Source organism: Pseudopodoces humilis, chromosome 6, assembly GCF_049639895.1.
Source record: "Pseudopodoces humilis isolate 2021_Gansu_Grassland_sample_001 chromosome 6, ASM4963989v1, whole genome shotgun sequence".
Taxonomy (NCBI): Eukaryota; Metazoa; Chordata; class Aves; order Passeriformes; family Paridae; genus Pseudopodoces; species Pseudopodoces humilis.
Genome location: NC_142205.1, coordinates 9,492,134 through 9,512,672, shown reverse-complemented (window position 1 = coordinate 9,512,672; position 20,539 = coordinate 9,492,134). Strand labels below are relative to the sequence as shown.

The window sequence follows — 20,539 nt, the reverse complement described above, 5'->3', positions numbered from 1 at the left end:
CTGCAGGCTCAGAAATAAGGAGGCCAGTAATAAATCTTCCCTATTTTACTCAAAGCCCAGAGGCATTTCAGATCCTCTCCTGAGTCTGGCAGGGGCTGACTCATTAATTCTGAGCATTAGGAACTGTGCTAGGATAGCTGTTCACATTACCGACCGAGAGGTTATTGTTGTCTGTATTTTCATTAGAACATACTGAACCACAAATGAAAATCTCACAGTAGCTCACAGATTACCCAACCACTAAATGGCAAGCAGAGTGCACTGCGAGACTGTTCCTGCCGGCTCAGGTTTCCCAGTTAAATGCTACCCAGCAGCCACTGCTAAAAACCATTATGTGCCACACCTTCTTTTATTTATTTATTTTTTCATGTTTGCTTGTGTCACCAGTTGTTATAATCCCTTCCCAGAGGTGTTTATTGCACAGCAAGCATGCAATGGAAGAAACCAGTTCAAGTGCCATGGCCCTATGGGGAAAGCAAGCATTTCACAAGTATACCCAAAAGAAAAGGGGAGAAACCTCTCCCACCTTTTGTATTAATGACAAAAGCAGCCCTCTTTCCCCCATGTTCATTTCTTATCACACAGCACTCAGACAAAGATGAAATTAATGGTCAATATCAAAGCTGCAACATCCACATCTTGAGCTGAGCTACAAACCACAGAAGACAAAACCCCCATGCACCAGTTTATAAATACTGGGGATGGTGATCCCAGCCCCACTGAGGTGCCCTGCAGCTCTCAGCTGGGCAAGAGACTGGCAAAATCTCCATCCAGAGATGAAAAATGACTGAACTGTCTGCTAACTAATGCAAAGCTTTGCATGGATGCCCAATTGCCTTTGTGCACCTGTTAGCAAAAACAGCTGCAGCCACGGTATTTGAACATTCTGCAATACAGTTACGTGTCTAGAGAACGGCTATGGTTTACATACCAAGAAAAGCAAATCACCAGGGGCTTTTTAAGTAAACCTGGCTAATTTAGCTAGAATAAAAATAGTACTTTTGAGGAATAAGCTACATTACCAGTCAGGCTCCACCATCTACTCCCTTCAAAGCTGGCTTACTCACATTAGAAACTCAGGCCCATGTTCACAGGTCTATATACTAGCTCTACGACCAACACATGCCCTTTTACACAGGGAGGTTTCACAGATTTAGATGAGATCCAGGTATTTTAAACACTAAACTATTACTGTAACAACTCAGGTAACAAAGAATTACTAAGAAGCCTTCTGTCTTTCTAGCAAGATCCAAGAAAGGCTGCCATAATCCATTCTGCAGCAATGTGGATTCACATTTTCTAAGTGTAGAAACATTTAGCCCTGGAAAGATATACTTTTGGGCCCAAATGTTTTCCCTGTTGGGAACAGATGGGGAAACCTGAAGCCTACTTTTCTCTCTGCAGCAGTAAAACATCAGCTCTGTGTAACATTTTCAATTTCCCCTTCAGAAGCATGGAAACGATCTTATTTTTTTTTTTTTTTCTTTCTTAATTCAAAATGTCATTTTATTTTTAAATTGAAGTGATATTTTCTGTCAAAACACTGATCAAAAATAACTACTGAGCTTACAATGTCAGCTTTTTTTTTTTTCTTTTTTACAGCCAGCAATCACCCTGAAGAAATAAGCTCCCCCTCCAAGAAAAATTTAAAAAAAAAAATAGAAAAAGAAAGAAGAAAAAAAAAAAGGTGCATTTTGAAGGGGCACCAAACCCAATGGCTGTGCCTGGGAAAGTCACTTTTCCCGTTGTTTCCAGTGAGAGCAGGAGCTCGCCCCGAGGCGGGACGCGGCTCCCGGGCAGCGCAGCTCAGGGGTGGCCCCGACGAGGGCTCTGCTCGCCCCGGGGAGCCGGGCAAGCTCCGGGACCCCGAGCCCCATCCCCACCGCCGGGCCCCCCTTACCTGCCACCGGGGAGGGCTTGCGCAGCACCAGCCACCTGCTCTTCCACTGCAACGAGAGGCAAAGGGACAGGGTTAGCCGGGGCCGGGAGGGGAGAGCGGGCTCTCTCCCCTCAGGAGAAGGGGGCGGCGGTCGGGGACCCCCGCGGGCCGAAGGGGCGCCGGGAGCGGGGACCTTTTTTCCGTCTCTCAACTTGACGTGACCCTCCACCACCACGGAATCCGTCATCTTCAGTCATGATTCCGGACAGCTGCGCCGGCTCTCTGCGCCCGCCCCGCGCTCCGGCCGCCCGAGGGGTCACTTCCAAAATAGCTCCATTAGGGCCCCGCGCGGGCGGGCGGCCAGAGCGGCACGGCCCGGCCCCGACCGGCCCCCGGGCAAGGGGGTCTGCGGACCGTCCCAGGGATTCTTTGTTCACGTGTTTTACTTCTGCGTTCGGGCGGGGGTCTTTGATTTTTTTTTATTTTTTTTATTATTATTACTATTTTTATTATTTTTTCTTTCCGCAGGGTTTCAGATCGCGAGGCGCGGGCCGGGGCACCCGGTGCGCCGCGGACCCGCTCCGGGCGCGACCCCCGCCGCGATCCGGCTCCGGACTTTACCGCTGACCGCGGGGCTGCCCTGCGCCCGGGCGGCCGCAAAGCCCGCACCGGATTTACTGCGTGGAGCGGGGCCCTCCTCTGGCCGGCCAAAATGCCCGCTTCCCTCACCTTCCTTATAATGCCCAATTTTCACTTTTCAAAAATATAATTACAACTCTCCTTGGCTCCCAGAAGGCACTGCCAACTACCCCAGATAAAAATACTCTTCTCACTTTTTTTTTCCTCTTTGCAATGCAACTGTCACAAGATAACAACCCGCTTACACCAAACCCGAAACAGCTACAATTAATAGAAAAAAATGTGTTAATAATGTCCTCAGATTTATTTCCACGAGCAATGGACTAATTAGAGTCCATTATTCCAAAAATACTCCTGCTGCATCTTATTTGATGGTAATTAGTTCTTCCGCTTTTTTTAAACAGCTCTACAGCACATTTTTCTTTCAGTAGCATAATAGAAGGGGGGTTTTTAGATGTTTGCATTTATTTCTTCCTTTTAAATCGGTCAGTTTGCGCGGAATAACATAGAATTTAATAAAATCATCTTGTAAGTGTGTTTCATAATGAATTAGGGAAGTATTTGTTCAACTGGCTTTGCATTGTAATTAATTTCAATATAGAGTTAGGAAAAATGTCCGATAAAAATTTCACTAGTACATTTGAGTTTGGTTTTCATTTTAATGAAAGCAATAATCGCTTAAAGGGGGTGAAAGATATGGGGAATGAGTTTCCATGGGGTAATGCTCAACAGAAAGGCAGGAGGAAGATGCTGGAGCACCCCATAGGAACATGACTGATGTCAGGGTGTGAGAGGTCAGGACATCCCACATAACCTGGACATCTCCTTGCCAACCCTAGTCTGCACTTGTAATACAGTGCTAATCACCTCACAGCTGATGCTCAAATGATTTTCACTTAGTTCCACCAAGTCCATGCAGTCACAGTGGATAAACTGGCTGCTTTGAAAGCCACAAATTCATTTTAATGCATTCAAAGTATTCAAACTAGTACCAGCTGGAGATTTGTCATTTAGACCCTTGAGGGCAGAAAACAGACCATTCAATATATTTTTTTTAAGTGTGTTATTGTTTGTACTGGTGTTGCTGTGTACTGATACAAGCAGCATAGATTTTTGAAAACAGGACAGCTAAAAAACTCTACAGAAATTGTCAGAAACACCAGTCTAACACTGTTCCTATCAAATAGCCACCTTTTGTACCACAAGAGAAGACCAAGAGAGTATGTAAACACAAAACTGCAAGATCATATTGTGCACAGTGTGGACAGATACTAATTTCAAAGCGAAACTGAAGTCACAGAACAGATACAGAAATTCAGAATGGCTTCATCTTAAAGTGCAAACCTGTTCCTGATGAATCCCTTCCAAAGAAGAGCAAATAGCTCCTTCCTGCTGATGCAGCACTTGTCTCAGCAGCAGGTAGAGTCAGTCCTGTCACACACTCACATTCATTTTAGGGCATTAAGCAAGCCAGACTCATACTGGAAATGGCCTGAGAGGCAGAGCCACACAAGAGTCTACAGCTTGTTTCGAAATCAAGATCCCAGAGGTGGATATCAGTCTTTCAAGCTACTGTTTAAGTATATCAATAGCTGAAAAACATCCAGGTGCTTACATCTGCCCCCTGGAAATGCGTATGACACTTGCACTAAACTAGGAGCATCACCAGCTGAAATTGACCCTTACAGAGAGATTTTCCAATGCCTTCCAGCACTAAATGTTATTGCATCTTTCTACCAGCTCTCAACCTGCAGAACAACCTACAGAGGGATTTAAAGATCTTACTGTAACTTTACACATAACAGACTAAGTTCAAGAAACAGAGGGCAAATGTTTTTATTAAACAGTTTACAGATTTTTCTAGATTAGCATTGTTGTACATTTGTACTTACACACATGCAAGTTTTGTCTATTTTTCCTCAAAAAATCTCTTTTAACTGCAGATAACATTCACCACTACTAAGAAACCCATGAGGACCCTGCAAGTACCATAAAACAAAACACACATCTGAATATCTAGGCACCACTTTAAAATTCTATTACTCTAAAGCACAACTTGGCTCATTAAGAGAGTTAATAAGAGACTTAAGAGAGTTCATAAATGTTCAGTGAAGAAATATATTTCCCATCAACACTTAAACGTACACATCTGACAGGGCTAAAGGTTCCCTGTAACAGGAAAAAAAAGAATTTTCCATTCTTTGTCAGACTTTTTCTGTTGAATCATTTTCTGCCTGTTTCTGCTGATACAGCTGAGTCCTCTGCCTCTAAACAGCTGTGTATTGTAATAATTGCTTTGATTGTTCCCATAACAATTCCATAGACCATGACAGTAAAGCCTGTGGTTTATGATATCACCAAATCCCTAAGAAAAATGTCAAGCTGCACTCCAGGCATCCAGGTGAAAGATCTGCTACAAGAAACCTCCTTTCTGAATTATCTAAATAGTTGAAAAACTTGTTAATACAAAACCTAAGACATCTTCAAAACACTGTCAAATTAAAGAAATGTTTGGGGATTTATCATCAAGGTGAAGTATTTCCATTGCTATCCTCAGGGCAAGGAGCAGGTCACAGTCTGCAAAAGGTCCTGGCTGTATCAACCTAAATCAGCTGCTCCAACTTCCAACATTTTTCAGCAAAAGACTTTGAGCTCTCAGGAGGCGGTGTTAACCTTGCTGGAAAATTGCACACCAGACTCAGCAGAGCTCTGAGGGATGTTCCTGATTCTACGTCAGTGGAACATAGAAATATATTTATACAAAAATATGCTTACGTCTTTGGTTGAAACAAAACCTAAACCCTCTGGTTTCTTTCCCCAGAACTGTTGTTGCAGTTAGCTGAGGGGCAGCTTTACCTACTTTGTTCTCTTGGTGTCTCTCACCCTGAGCTTCAAGAGATCATTTCTCAGGGAGAGGGAATTTCATTTTTGATTCTCCTGATTTTTTTTATTTCAACCAAGAATAAAAGGACAATATTGTTGCAGATTGGTTTAAGGGATGACAGCTCCACCAGAAACTGCAAAACACATCAAATCACTTTTTATGTAATCCACTAAGCAGACAGAGTTGTTGATTTTTGTGCACTGTCTTGATATGCCTGGGATTTTTTATTAATACAAATAAAGGCAGAGGTGTGTTTTGAACAATCCACAGCCCTAGAATGCTAGATCAAGGCTGCTGGCATCAGATGGAGCAGGCCTGCTTTTTGTGGTCTGGCTTGGACCTGCTAAGAATTACCATAACAGTTTTCATACCAGCTTATAATAAAATATTTATGTCACTTTATTAAAACCAAAAGACTCGTGAACCCTGCTTCAAATGTGGACTGGGACAAAATGTTAGTGTATTTAACTGCTCAACGAGTTTTTCTGGGGGCTATTTTCTCATTAATCCACTTTACATAGTTTGTCACTCTTGTATATACTCCAGGTTTGTTGACTCTGCCACAGCCATCTCCCCAGCTGATAATTCCATAGAGGTAAGAGATGTCATTTTTCTCACAAGCCAGAGGTCCACCAGAATCTCCCTGCATCAAAAGTAAGCAAAGGTTATCTAATTTAGTTATCTAATTTAGTTATCTAATAATATCCTCATAGATAGAAAGACAGAAAGCAGTCAGAAGATCAGTTTGGAAAAATCCTAAAATAAGAATGCTTGCATATGACATTTAAACTACAAATAAAAAGAAAAAAATAAAAGAAAAAAGCCAAGCATTTTACTGAAGTTTGATTGTAGAAAGCATTTTTAGTCACGTTCAAATATAATGGTGGATTTTTTAAATTATGCATTAAACAAAAGTATAAAAAAATTAGATTTTGTTTAAAAACATGAATTTTTTGGATCCAGACACCTACTGAAAAGCATGGCTGATTTAGATAATTTCCAATGGAAGTGAACAAGCCTTTGAGGCTTGGCACTGTGTTGTAATATCAGCACTGCATGGAGGGGTTACATGGGTGCATTTGGAGGGTTTCTCAATGCAGTTTATTGCAACTTTCAGAGAATGTGTGAGTTTTCAAAGAAAGGTGTTGCTTACAGCCACACTTTGTGATTGTGGGATGCTGTAATTCTATGTAGCACATGGGATTGTGCATGTGTTTGAATTTGCTACTCACTATTTACCTTGTCATTAAACCATAAACCAAAAAGCAGCCAAAATTACACTACAGCAAGGGTTAATTTTGACCATTTCTACTTATTCTAAACCTTGAAAACATTCAGGTCAGGAATATAAATACTAATATAAAATATTAATATATTAATAAAATGTGTTGATAAACTACTACTATATTAAAATTAATATTATTGTTAATACATATTAATAATTATTATTAGTGATAGTGATAGTGATAATAATTATTATTACTGTTATTATTAATATTATTATTACTCTTAGATTGACTTTCTAGAGAAATTAAAATGTTAGAAATTAAAAATGTGATTTAGTAAAAGGCACTGGTGAAAGCAGCCATCACTCTAGTTATTTGAGACCAAGGAGAAATCTATCATTTCCTATTGCAAAAGAAAATTCCTTGAGAGCAAAATACATAGGAAAATTGTGTTTCCTTTATACTGAAGATTTCTGTGATAAGTGAGGCACATCAGATGAAGTCTCATCTGTTTGAGTATTTTTCACAATTAGTCTAATTGATTGCAACTGTGGCATCAATGCCCTGATCAAATGAAAAAATGTTCTCAAGAAAATATTTTTAAAATAATCAAGGAAAACACATTGTCTGTTTGAAGTTTCTTGGTCTTGGAATATTTTCATACACAGCAGATGGTTTACAGGTTAATATCCTAAGTGTACATTAAGAAAACCCAGAGGTCAGCTACATCTGTGGATACATTAAGAGGTCTGCATTATTTCTCCTCAGACCACACTACAAGTTATTGATTCACTAATAATGATTTCATGTCAAGAGCACTGTTCTTCAGCAGCATCTGGGACTCTAAATCGCTGTTCCTCAGACTTTGTAACTCTCTCTAGACCACCTGTTTTGTGCAACTTCTTTCTCCTTCCCTCCACTTTCTTTTCTCCTTCTCATCCTGATTTCTGTTTTTCCAGGGCAGGGAGAGTCAGCTGTAATGCTGTCTCTTGTATTTCCACTTCCTGGGAAAGGCAAGGGGAGCTGGGCAGGCAGGGCAGTTTCCATCTCTGCCTTGTGTGAACCCTTGCAGCCTCAGTCTGAGCCTTGGCCTTGAGCCACTGCTGGCTGCTGCCATTTCACTCTTGACACCTTTCTTTGGGTATGTTTATGACCCCTGTGGGGCTTCCAGCACACAGTATACATGATACTCTTTCCTGCACTTACATGCCAGCTATTAGCTATGCGCTGCCTTTTCACAAATTTATGTTAACAGAGAAAAACCCTCCTCCTTCAAAATGAGGTGTAGATGAAATCTAATAATCTGAGCCTTCATTTTAAGAAGTCTCATCTATCACCACAACAATTCTGCATCTTTATTCGGAGCCGAGGTGTGACATAACTGAAAGGAGTAAGAGCATGAGGTCATTCCGTGAAAGACTGAGGTTACATAACACAGTTTCCAATTGACTGACATTCTACACCATCCAGTCACATCCACTGTAGAAACCTCAGCTCCTTCCTCCAAGCCTCACCACTGCTGCTCACATCCTACCCAGGTGTCCTTATTTTCCCTCAGGCAAGAGGCAGCAGCTCTGGGATTTGTCCCCACACAGGTTCATGCAGGTTTTCCTGCCAGCACATCCCTGCCAGCTGGGCAGCAATCCATTGCCACCACCTGCAGGCTCAGCCAGGAGCTAGAGCAACACACCCTCCAGTGCACAGCCACAGGAGAATGTAATACCCTGGAGCCCTTCTGTAGAGCTTAATTGACATTGAACATGATGAAAAATGAAGGTGGAAGCAGTCACATAACGTTCTTTTCTTTAGGAACACTATAAAATCAAAAGTAAGAATTGTAAAACTGCAACATTTCTGACTAAAATACATTTCTATCACCTGCCTGGAGATGACACCCAGCATTACCTGACAAGCATCAGATTTGCTATCAAAGTAGCCAGCACAGAACATATTTTCTGTGAGTTCTGTTCCATAAATTTCAGGACTTCTGCACTTCTCCTCTGGAATAAGTGGAACCAGTGTTTCTTGAAGGACATCTGAATAACCAGATATATCTTTAAAAAATTCCCAGAGAGGAAAAGAAAGTCACTTTTATAGAATGTCAAGAGCATAACAGGAAAGCACAAGACAGAATACAACACGTTTAACACATAATAAACACATTTAACACCTCTCAGTAATATTCATGTTATGGATATCTTTAAAATAAAATAATTTTTATAGTGATCACTTTCTGATCCTCCAGTCAGACTCCATAAAATAACAGTATTGCAATGTCCAGCCATTAATCCACTTCTCTTTTTCTAGACACTTGGGAACAGTAGCCCAGCACTCCTGTCCTCACCTCTTTTCAGACGTGATAATAAATTATCTATTTTCAAAGGCTCCATTACTTCTTTTTGTCTTTAGATCACACATTTAGACTGGGATATTTGCTCATAATATATCTGTCACCAAAATGTGGCAGCCAGCTCCTCAGTCCTCCTCATCTGCCTACATAGGTCTTTGCTATCCCAACATTGAATGGTCCAGACTCATAATCCTGAAATTCCTCCTCTGAAAGGATGGAGTCATGTTTTCCACCTTTCTCAAGCTGGATGTAAGCACTTCTTAGCCCAAAGTCTATCTGACCTTCTCCTATTGATTTTTTCAAAGTTTCTTGAAATTTCTCTGCCTGAAGAAATCAGGGGAAGGATTCACTTTACTAAAATTCCAGGTGTTGGCACTCCAACGAGCTACTTTCTCCCTTCCCTGTCCACTGAGATCTAGCTAGCTCATTCCATCCCGAAATTGGTGCAAACATTTGGTCAAGGGAACCACACTCCAAATTCCAAGGCCTATAAAGGAAGTTCAGGATGAGTATTTCAGATGTAAATGCTGTAAGCTCCAAAGGTAAGTAAAAGTAATCCCACCAGAAGTCCCCTGCAAAACATTTTACCAAACTCTCTGTTGTATGACATATACTTGAGTGTTATGTTTTTATTATCATCGTTTCTTTCTACAGACACCAGCTCTCATTTTACTCACTCTCATGCTTGTGTCCCCATCCAGAAATCTGACATTTCAACTGGTCAGGGAAAACAGTGTTACTTTCTGGCAGGCAAATGGGCTGAACAAACTGGGACTTGACAGCACAACGTTGGCCATTCTTCTTCAGTTTAATCAATGCTGCAGAACAGAAAATACAGAAGGAAGAAAGTGATTGTTCCCTTTCTTTAATGGGATTGGCAGTAATGGGTCTCAGATACAAATTTAATTATCCCCTAAGCCTCTCTTAATTAAGATATTTCAATCAAAGACAGACAGACTCATCTCAACAGCACCTGATTTCACAGCAAATTGAAGGCTGAAACATTCAGCTACTCCCCTTGTGGGAATATTTATTTTATGCTATGCTCACTGAGCAGATTTTGCTTCACTGCCTCTGTAGAGAAGGGGGAAGATTGAAAATACATGTGTCTCCTCCCACTTTATAGTTAAATAACAGTGACAGATCCCCAACTTTCAGCTGAAATAAGTGGGATGTGCAAATACTCACTGCTTCTGAAAGCTTGGACACTGGCCTAATTCCAATTCCATTAAAAAAAGCTCCAAGAGCTGGTGTATTTTGTGTCTTGTTATCACTGAGTTCAGCAAAATTCAAGATCTTTAAGGAATAAAACATCAGGACACTTCAAAACCAAGTGTCTTGAAGCTACAAAGTATTACATAAACTACCCAATCTTTACTAACCAGTCATGGGGCTGAAAAGAGTGTAAATATGTAGCTGTGCAGCATCATGGGATTGATACTGAAAGATTTCAAAAATTGGTTCCCCTGTAGAAAATCTCTTTCATTTGGCTGTAAAGGGGGCTTTGTACTGGGTGGAACTAGGGCAGCATGTTGGTTTGGCCACACAAAGAGAGCAGAGATGAGGTGATGTGGACACACCTATTAAACCTTCTCATCAGGCCTTTTGGAAGCTCAAAGTTTTGTGAGCACATCTGTGTGGGAATCAAATTACCTCACTGGATAGTCTTATTTCTCTATCAGCTACAGTTTTTTGTCTTAGTGAAACATAGAAGTAGCATCTCACAGCCTGAGAAGCCCACACAAACCTTGCTCCCACACTCAGCATCTTGCTCTTCCTCACCTTGCTCCTCTTCCCCACTAACTCTGCCTGTTTCTGAATCCCTCAAATTTCCCAGCAAACAATCAGTGTGATAGTTGTTCCCTTTTGAAAATTTTCAGCGGGACATAACTCTTTTGTTGCATCAGTAGAAATCACTGACTGGACAGAACAAGCGCCTGCATCTTCCCCCACACAGAAGTGTGGCAGAAACAGTTTCTGCCTTCTCATTTATTTTCGCTATTTGGCTTGCCTTAGGCACTCCATGTTCAGCTCTCCCTGGATTTGGACATAGCACACTGGTGAGGCATACCTACCAAATTTCAGAGTAATTAAAAAAGCTATGAGATCTCAAAGAGCCATGGGTGATCTTCACCAGAATATTTCAGAGCAGAGTAACGCCTCAAATCTAGTGTCTCCTTGTATGCTGTGACAGAGCTCCCACCAACACAGAACTTGAATGCTTTTTGCTATGGAGTAGAAAATACTCACCATCTGGGAGCAAAAAAGCCAGTACATGCCTGACGTAAAATATTCCCAATGTCAGGCTATTAAATAATCTCACAGACAAATGCTCACCCAGCTTGATGCCCAGGGGTGACACAACAACTTTCACAAGAGTGGATCAGAAAATAAGTTGCTGCTCCATTGTCATTCTGAGTAATATTATAAGGTCAATCAGAAGGGCATTTAACTTCTGACTGATAAGACAGCTGATTTTTAAATCTTTCTCAGTGTAAAAAATGATTCTTAGTACCACAGATTTTCAGAGCAGATGGGGTTATTACACTCATCTAGTCAGATCCTTTATACAATACAGACAATAGAATTTTACCAAGTAATTCCTGCATCAAGCCCACAGCTTCTGGTTCAGTTGAAAAAATGCCTAATCTCACAAAGACTTGAAGTGATGATGAATCTGCCACACATCTAGGTAAATTGCTCCAAAGGCTAATTATCATAATTATTTAAAATTTGCAATTTATTTTTCATCTGAATTTGTCTAGCTTTCAGATGTTGTTATAACTCTGGTAGAACTAAGAACCCTCTGCATTCAAAAGCCTCTCCTAGTATCTATGATTTTTCCACTCTACAGGCAGTTTCTAACAGACCATCTAAACTTAAAACTAGGTCGAGCAAATGGAAAATAAAGCTGTCTAAAACAAAACTACTCACCAATATCATGTTCAGTAGGACTGAATACGGAATACTGAGGATGCAAGATGTATTTCTCTATTTCAAATGTCTGTGTTACATCAGTCGTTTTATTAAATATTTGTTGACCCAGAACTACTCTAATAGTGGATTTTAGTGGACTGTAATACAAAAGAGAGACAAGCAGTTCTGTGATTAGCAGGACAAATGCAGCTGATTTTCCAGTGGCTGGGTACCCTATGAACCATTATAACCTCAGCCTCCCACCATGTCCATTGTTTACCCTCTCATAATGCCTTTACCTGTTTCCCAGGCTTCCCGCCTACAGAGGGCAATGAAAAAGATGTTACAGTGAGACCCAGGTTCTGTGGGTCCTGATTAGCCTAATTAATGGCTGCTGCTTCTTGAAAGAAGGAAAAGGCCAGCACAGGCACTGCTGCCCAGCCACTGTTTGGCTAAGAAGCATCTTTAGGGGGTGTAAACCTCTTCTAGAAGCTTAACTGAGTCAACTTAAACTCGACTTAGACAACGATTACAAAAACTGCTCAGAAAGAAATGAAGGATCAAAAGATGAGTCAGTGGTGGATATCTCATTTCTCTGGGCAACCAGTCTCCTGAAAAACATTACAGGCATGGGCCAAGATTTAAAGGTGCTGGCATGTTGACAATTCAGGAACATCTGGGAAGCTTCCACCTAAAATATATCACCAGTTCTGAGATTTCCTTAGCTATGTTAAATCTGTTGTCCAGAATCAAAAGCAATCTGGTGAAGTCCCGAAAGCACATGGATTTAATGGGAAACTTCACAGCCAGAGGACAACACAGTATTTGCAATTCACACCATCTTTTCCAGCTATCAGTTTTTTACTTTAAGAAGACCACAGTCCTCTGATATCCAGTGTCCTAGGAAAGAAAACTGATGAGTACAACTGGGAGGTAAGGGACATTTGAGAATAATCAGGAAGTATTTAGGAAAGTCAATATATTCTCTAGCTTTGAAAGCAACAGTATTCACATTTCTCTTGTCCTAAAACCAATTCAATCTGCATGAGTCTGCAATGAATTTAGTTAGGAAGTGTCTTCAACACTGGAGCACTTCTATGTTTTGTTATCCAGTGCAGGAGAAGAAAATATCTGGTGTCACACATCATGCACAGATGCAGAGTGGTTTGCATCATTGCAGTTTCCCTGGTTGCATTTCTGTGCCCTTCAGGTACAAAAGCACCACAGAACCTCCCCAGTACTGAGTACACAGCAAGGAACAGCAGCCAGGGACTCAGAGGAAAGAGATTCTGGACAATTGCAGTGCAGAGAGACAGCTACAAGAACTGTGCTTAAGGTTAACAAAGGCAAGGGTAAAGTGTATTCTGTATTACTGGAAAACAAGAAGACAATAAAATGTTCTTCAATCAATATGCAAGGCCATGATTTTCTCAGTATTTTTGCAGTAGTAAATCAACCTCCTTGAAAATCAAATTTTGGGCCTGTAAAACAGTGGAAGTTCACTTTCTGGAACAGTATTTGGAATAATTTTAGAAGCACTGAATGGTTCTACTATGACTTATAGATGGTTCATTCAGGAAAAGAAATAAAATAGGAGGGGTTACAGAAAAGAAAAAATATATTATTGAGCTGCACAGGTATCGATTGTCTCCTAGTGGAAAACAGTTGGAATTGTGACTACCAGAGGTACTAAACAATCAGAAGAGCACAAATTACAATGCAGTAATTATGGAAAATCTGTAAGTACCAAACGACCAGCTGGAAGTGGGTGGAAATGTCCTGAACAGCTGCCAAAGTTAGTAGCTATTTCACAACATTTGAAAAACAAATGCATTGTGGATTGAGCTCCAAATGCTTCAGTACAGCATTCACAGTGGTATTATTAGCTCTACAAGCTATCAGTGTCTATATTCTGGCAAAAGGTTTTCTGTTTCTCTTGGCTTCTTTACTGTGCAAAGGAACAATGGGTATCAAATGATGTAATATTTTTCCCTTTAATGTGATCAAACTGAAATCAGGGAAAATGTTGAACATTTGTAGAAAATTAAGTATTTAGAATAAAGAGCATCCTATAATCGATATTTTCTCCAGTGTCCCACAGGAGACACTTTTTTTTTCTTTTCTTTTTTCAAGAAAAAAAAGCTTCAGAAGTTTGACAGTTTAGTTCTTCCATGTGGCTTTTTGTAAAGCTCAGCCCACTCTATTTGTGTCAAACAAGAGTAATTTATCGTCTCCAATAAATCATTGCTTGGCTGTCTCAGCCTTTCTGAACAAGACACAGCAGTGAGCATAGTCATCTCTGTTATATCTCAAAACTGGCATAAACATTCAGAAAGGTAACCAAGAAGAAGAGAAATACTTCTATTCCCCTGCAGATTCTTTCACATGTGATGCCCCATTCTGTGTGCTGCTTCACCCTACCTTATTCCTTTAGTCAGGGTGTTTAGATTCTTTGAGACTCCTTAAGGAGCAAGATAAGGGTTTATGAGATTAAAATAGTCCATGCCATTTTTTAGATGATGGAGGGTATTCAAATCGCCAGAAATTCCTTTGGACACATTGGTCTTTTATAATCTCATCTTCTTTCTTGTTTGAGTTCAGGTTTGCTATGAAGACCCACTGTCACACTAAGGGGTGAGTTTACCTGTTAGCAAAGCAGTGTGCTGCTGACACCACCCAGCAGGTCTGAACCAGGCTTCCCCCACAGAAACTCTCTCCAATATATATAGCTGCTGTCCAGGGGTGAGATCCAGGCAGAGATGAAGATCCCCCAACAATCCTAGGTCTCACAAAACTTCTTTTTTTATGTCTTCTTCCACATGGTTTTTTGGTATTTGCAGAAGTATATACTTTGTCTGGAACTGGTGGCCTCCTTTCCCTGCTTGCTGAGATAAAAAGGGATATGACATCAGACTACCAGAATCTTTATGTTTTGGAATTAAACACAATGGCTCATACATCTTCAGGATGTCGACCTCTCATTGCTCACAGAGGCCCACTCCCTTTTCTGGGCCTGTAATTCCCAGGGTGATGACAATTTTTACCAATGCATCAGTCATTTCTTGCACTTTGCACATGGTAGCAGAAAATCTGGGGATATTGGCATGATTGTGACCAAAACAGTAGTATAACACTGCTGCTATTTCAGGACAAGGATCACAGATTTTTATCACAACTCTAAAAAATGCAAAAGATGCCCGTTGTTTATGGGAAATGGTAAAATATTCAGCACTCCTGGGAACAGTAGAACATTCAAAATTATACAGTGAAACCTTGTTGTAGTATCAATAAATTTTCATTCATTCATAAAATGGATTTTAAGAAAGCCTTTACATACCACAAGTTGGAAGGTCACAATATGCCCAAGACAAACTGTTGTCCTTCATGATGTAACACCAGGGCTTATCATCATCATCTGGATTTCTGGTTAATTCAGGGGAAGAGGGAATTACAAGCATTAATGATGTTCCAAGCTTTCCAAAGGTTTTCTGCTTTTTCCTCCTGCACCCTGCAGAGCACTGACTGGACTCTCAGATTTTGAGCCTGCTGAAAAAGAGCTGACAAAGCACTCACCTACAAGGGTGAGCAGCCTTTCAATATAATTCTTCATCTTAAAACTATCCAAGACTAAGGCTCTCTAGGACCTGAAATACAGACACGACTGAACACCTGTAAAACTTGCCTACAAGTATTTGGATGCGTGAGCACGTTCACAGCGTTTAACTACAGCCCACACTGAAGTGCTTTCACAGGTATCAGCTCAGCTATTTTCAGAACTAAATCCCATGGGAGAGATTCCTGTTTTAGGTTATTTTTTAGGCAAGGAGATTCCAACACAGGTAGAATCATAGAAAATCCATAACAAGAATAGCTAGCAAAATGAATTTGCAAATCTCAGGTTCATATTCCCTGGAGAGTCTGAGGAAATGAAAGACTATTTCAAGAAAATATTGTATTCCTCAAAAAGATTGGGGAAAAAAAAAAAAAAAGAGGAGTAATGGAAATAGTTTAGCCCTTTGTTACCTTGGTGTTAAACAGATTTGGGATGATTCCATTAGGGTTTCTCTGTGGTACAGCCTGTCTTTATCAGTGCATTATAAGTAACCAGAAACCTGCCCAGTTTACACCTCCAAGAATATAGGGAGACTTTGAAGACCCAGAAAGATCTTTATTAGACCAAGAAAAATAGACAAGGTAATCCAGAGCTCCAGATAAGCAGTAATTCTAATTTCAGTTGGATTTATCACAAGCACTATCTGTTACTGTAAGGTTATTCAATTATTTTTTACTTTTTCAATCTGACTGCTCTTCAGAAAAAGATTAGAGCACTTTCAAATTCTCAGAACTGAAGAAGCAACACAGGTTGAGTCATCTTCCGCCAACAATGTTTCTAAATTAGACTATTTGAAGAAGAAGATATCTGCAGGATTATATAGTACAGCAGAGATATCCCCAGAAATTGTAACAAGCTGACAAAAAAGTGAAAAGATTTTTTCTCAGCTCTACAGAACATGAACACATCAGCTCCTACACCATTTTGTTCTCTGCATTTCAAATCTGAAAGTGAATATTGGGCATAAATGATGTAAATCCAAGGGCTCAAGTTTTATCAAAGCAAGAAATATGTGCCAGATAAATTGCCATACTGTACTGGGACACCATAAATCAAATACTGAAGTGTTTGCATGACAACCAAGCCCTGGAAAGCAAGATGGGAGGGTTTAAAGGAGGAGATAGGAATTGTTTATTGTTAGTTTCTGTTAGATGGGGAAGAGCTACTTTCAGCATGTGTGCATGTTTTTTATCACCAAACAAATTAAGAACTCCAGTAGGTTCTGATTTTCCTGAACTTCTGGTCTAAGTTCCATTAAAAAAAAAAAAAAAACAACAAAACCACACACACACACACACAAATAAGCAATCAAGCAAACAAACAAAATCTTAGGCATCAGCCAGTAATTTATGGAGAATCATCTCCTGTTTGGCAGGTTTAGGATTTTCTCATCTCAAGGATGAGAAATGTTCTCTCTAAATATAAACATTTCCTTTATTTGTGGATATCCATTGAGCTCATGGAGACCTCAGAAATAGGGGGAACATAAGGTGACTGAGGAGAAGGCACTAACCTACATAGCACAATCTATTTTCATTATAGCTTAACAGAAAACTTCAGCAGAAATGTAGTTTATCACTATGTGGTGCAATCAAAATTCAAACACTGTGAAATCTTGTTTGGCAATAGTTTTCCTTTGCAATAAATCCAAAAAAGAAATCTGACATCCCATTTCAACCTTATTTAAATAAAGTGCTTTGATTTTTCATTTTCAAATAACTTTTCTCTTTTGAAAATATTTCTTTATGGTATGTCTTTCACAAGCAAAGAATAAGAAATTAATTTTAGACATTTTAATTTAGCTGCTGCATTGATTTTTCCTTTTGGATAGCATTAATGAACAATGTCCAAAGTTTTGCATTATGGTCTCATTTGGAAAAAAAAATCTGTTACCTAGGGGAAAAAAAAGGACCTGGAATTTCCAACATTATTTTGTGTCTGAGCTTCTCTCAGCAGACCCAGCTATTGATTGAGCCTACCTACCAGATCTTGTCTTCTGCACAATCACTCCTGTCAGGCTGGCTGATTACTAAAGTCAGTTTAGCTTTTCTGAGACGTGGTAACCCCTGCTTTGAGATCCCTGGCCCTTATTCCCACAACACATCCATCTCTTGATGTTCAAGCACAAGCCAAGCAAGAACTTTCCTCACCTGCAGTAAGGGAATGGCCCCAGGCCAAGCTGCACTGCTTTCCCAATGCTGTCAACATGAAGCTCTTGGTAAAGCAGGTCTGAATTCCAGGGCAAGCAGCTGTGTCCAGAAATGGTTGTCTTGGCTGTACCTCTGTAATCTGTGCCATTGCCCATGTAGCACCGTTGGCTCGGGACTGGCAGAGGAAGAGACTGGTCAATCAATGCTAATTGCATGTTAAATACTCACTTCACAGCTGAGGTCCCAAATCAGAGCCAGAGGGCCCAACTCCGTAGTGCTTTTCACCTTGCACAGGACCTGAATGACCCAAACAAGGATTTTTTTAATAAAGAAAAAAAGGAACCAAAGAAGTTAAAACATCTGCTTAAAAATAGTAGTAAGTTAACCTCATTTTACACAGGAGCAAGTAACTATTCAAGAGACAGAATGGCAGAAAATTAGACCTAAAATTTGTACTGTGTATGGAAGATTTCAGTCAGCAATCTGCATCAGAGTCAGCAATATGGCTGGGATTCCTCTGGTCTAATTTTAGACACAACTGAGCTCATCTCTGGAGGCTCCCTTTTTAGTTAATTAAGAGAAAGAGAGATTTCTAGTTCCAAACTGATCCAGCCTGTTTGAGGTAATGTTTTTAAGGTGGACCCCATACAGTCCTGTTCACATTGACTGAATCTCCAATGAAAATATAGGGTGCTTAAGGCAACCAGCTCAAGTAGAGATATAGTACTAAAAATAATCCTGCCCTGCAAGAGCTCTAAAGGCCTCATTTTTGAAAATACTTCTTTTAATGGCCTCATATGTACCCATATATATATACATACACACTATACTCACATATATTACAAATATGTAGCTACATGTGGCAGATACATCAATTTTGTAAAATTCTAACTAGTAGGTTGAATTTTCTTATTTGAAACCCACATCTGTGTCACCTGCATATGGCTATTTCTTCAGATAGGTCTGACACATACATATTCTATGACCTGTATACTCAGCTGCCAAGATCTATCAACAGCACATACCAGCATTATGGCTGAAAAACATATGGGGATGCACTTGTATACAGATAGCTACACTGAGCAGAAAGCCTACACCTCAAAACACAGCTAAGAGTATCCCAAAGGAAACACAAAACCATCTAATGCACAAAGAGGATTAATTGTGACCGAGCTTCAGAGGGTTCCTTGTCCCAGCCATGTCAACGTGACATGTCCTTGACATGTCACAAGATGGGTGGAATCTTCTTCTGAACTTATAGACATACTTAAAGATATAACATCATTGACCAACTGTTGAAAAACACCCTCTGAGGATGATCCATCACACCACAGAGTGCAGACAGCAATTGCCAAAGATCTGTTTATTTTGACAGAATAAGGTGACACATGAACCAGGGCACATAACCAGGACTGAAATAATGAACCACTGAACTGCTGCTGTTAATTACCCTGCCAAGTCATCAGTGTAGTGACAGACCTCTAAACCACAAGCAAGCATATGGCATAAATCTGGGAGACGAAGGTCAAGAAGTTTGGTGGAAGAACATTAGTTAGCATACAAACAGCTAAATCCACTTTCTAGCTTGGCCTGGCAGGCACTTCTGACATGCTGAGACCACATTTTCTCCCACCCGCATCTTGAATCAAATTCCCTTTATTCAATGGCTATGAATATAACATTAAATCAAACTCATATTTTAACAGCCATGATCTAGGATCTCACGGAAAATAATTTGTCTATCATTTGTATTGTTAGCAAGAGTAACCATGTCTTGGCAAACCTGTCATTTATTTTCTAAGCAAGTTGCAAGTTACACTGCTTTGTTTGCCTGAAACGGTCATGAAAATACCACAATCATGCTGTATGCTAATTTTTTTCATTTATACAGGGAAGTGCCAGGTATTGTATTTACTTGTACTGTATTTATTGCATTCAGAAACAATTTAGAGTGAATACTTCCATGAGAATGAAAGAAGAGATTGTATTTCAGTATAGACCCAGGGCCATATTCTGTAATACCAATGATTTGGACATCTTGCAGATGGTGTTTACAAGTTGTGCTTATCCTTGTCAGGCTTAAAATCCAATGTATCTCTGTTTCATCAGATCTGCCAGTCATTGCTAAAGCTGCCAGCATATTTTAACTGTAGGAATTTGGCTTCTTTCTAATCATTTCTCACATTCTCCTTCTGTAGCTAAGAAGTTTAGATTACATCTTGCACTTGTTGAGGGGAACAGTAATATCACTCAAGAAGCTTTTTGGCTTTTTTTGGTTTTATAAGAAGTGTTTCGGACACAGGCATAACTTTAGTTAATCTGCTATTTTGTGGAGAAGCTCCTGAGGTGAAACAGTTGTTTCATTCCATTTCACAGCTTTCCATTGGTCTGTGCTCCACTCCAGAAACCTTTATCTGAGTGGTTGGCAGCAGCACCATGGTACCCACTAAGGCCATGAGAAGTATCTGTAAAGCTTTATACATTTTATCACCTATAATTAAGGAAAAACAGTTTTAAAACATACCTCTGCAATTATTGCAGTCATATAGATCTTTTGCCTCTAATTCTCTTTTTTGGAACTGTTAGAGCACTGAAAAACTCTCTTTATCCCTCTTTGTCAGAAACAGTGTGTAGGTGGTCTGCTTTCAGCAGCTCTTACTGGATTGCTATGACTGGGAATTGTTCAGTCCCAAATCCATATAGTTTCCACAATGTCTCATAACTCTGAAACGTATTTATTTTCTTATGTGGAAGAAAGTCATGGAGGATGTAATGTGTGGTTCTTATTCATTGACTTCCCTGTACTACCACCCAATCACTGCTAAGAGCAAAAATGGCCTAAACTTTCAGATTATGAAAGTTTTGATGCAAATGCAGATTCA

General features: G+C 40.0%; 2 protein-coding genes across 3 annotated transcripts in view; both read right to left on the bottom strand.

The window, feature by feature from the left end:
* Positions 1–2,187, bottom strand: part of DOK7 (docking protein 7) — a 58,758-nt gene extending 56,571 nt beyond the window's left edge. Inside the window, exons 1-2 of one of the 2 annotated variants that reach the window (XM_005517873.3) lie at positions 2,073–2,187; positions 1,901–1,946 (exon numbers count right to left, since the gene is read on the bottom strand). In XM_005517873.3, coding sequence (XP_005517930.1) covers positions 1,901–1,946; positions 2,073–2,126 — 100 coding nt within the window. In that variant the 5' untranslated portion in view covers positions 2,127–2,187. Of the gene's footprint in view, positions 1–1,900 lie in introns of both variants that reach the window. The other variant, XM_014263146.2, reaches the window with a different exon arrangement.
* A 2,142-nt stretch (positions 2,188–4,329) lies between these two features.
* HGFAC (HGF activator) overlaps positions 4,330–20,539 on the bottom strand; it is a 40,705-nt gene continuing 24,495 nt past the window's right edge. The window contains exons 8-14 of the mRNA XM_005518055.3: positions 17,658–17,832; positions 15,232–15,317; positions 14,539–14,779; positions 11,913–12,052; positions 9,656–9,796; positions 8,534–8,682; positions 4,330–6,045 (exon numbers count right to left, since the gene is read on the bottom strand). Of these exons, the coding sequence (XP_005518112.2) occupies positions 5,875–6,045; positions 8,534–8,682; positions 9,656–9,796; positions 11,913–12,052; positions 14,539–14,779; positions 15,232–15,317; positions 17,658–17,832 (1,103 nt within the window). The 3' untranslated portion in view covers positions 4,330–5,874. The remainder of the gene's footprint in view (positions 6,046–8,533; positions 8,683–9,655; positions 9,797–11,912; positions 12,053–14,538; positions 14,780–15,231; positions 15,318–17,657; positions 17,833–20,539) is intronic.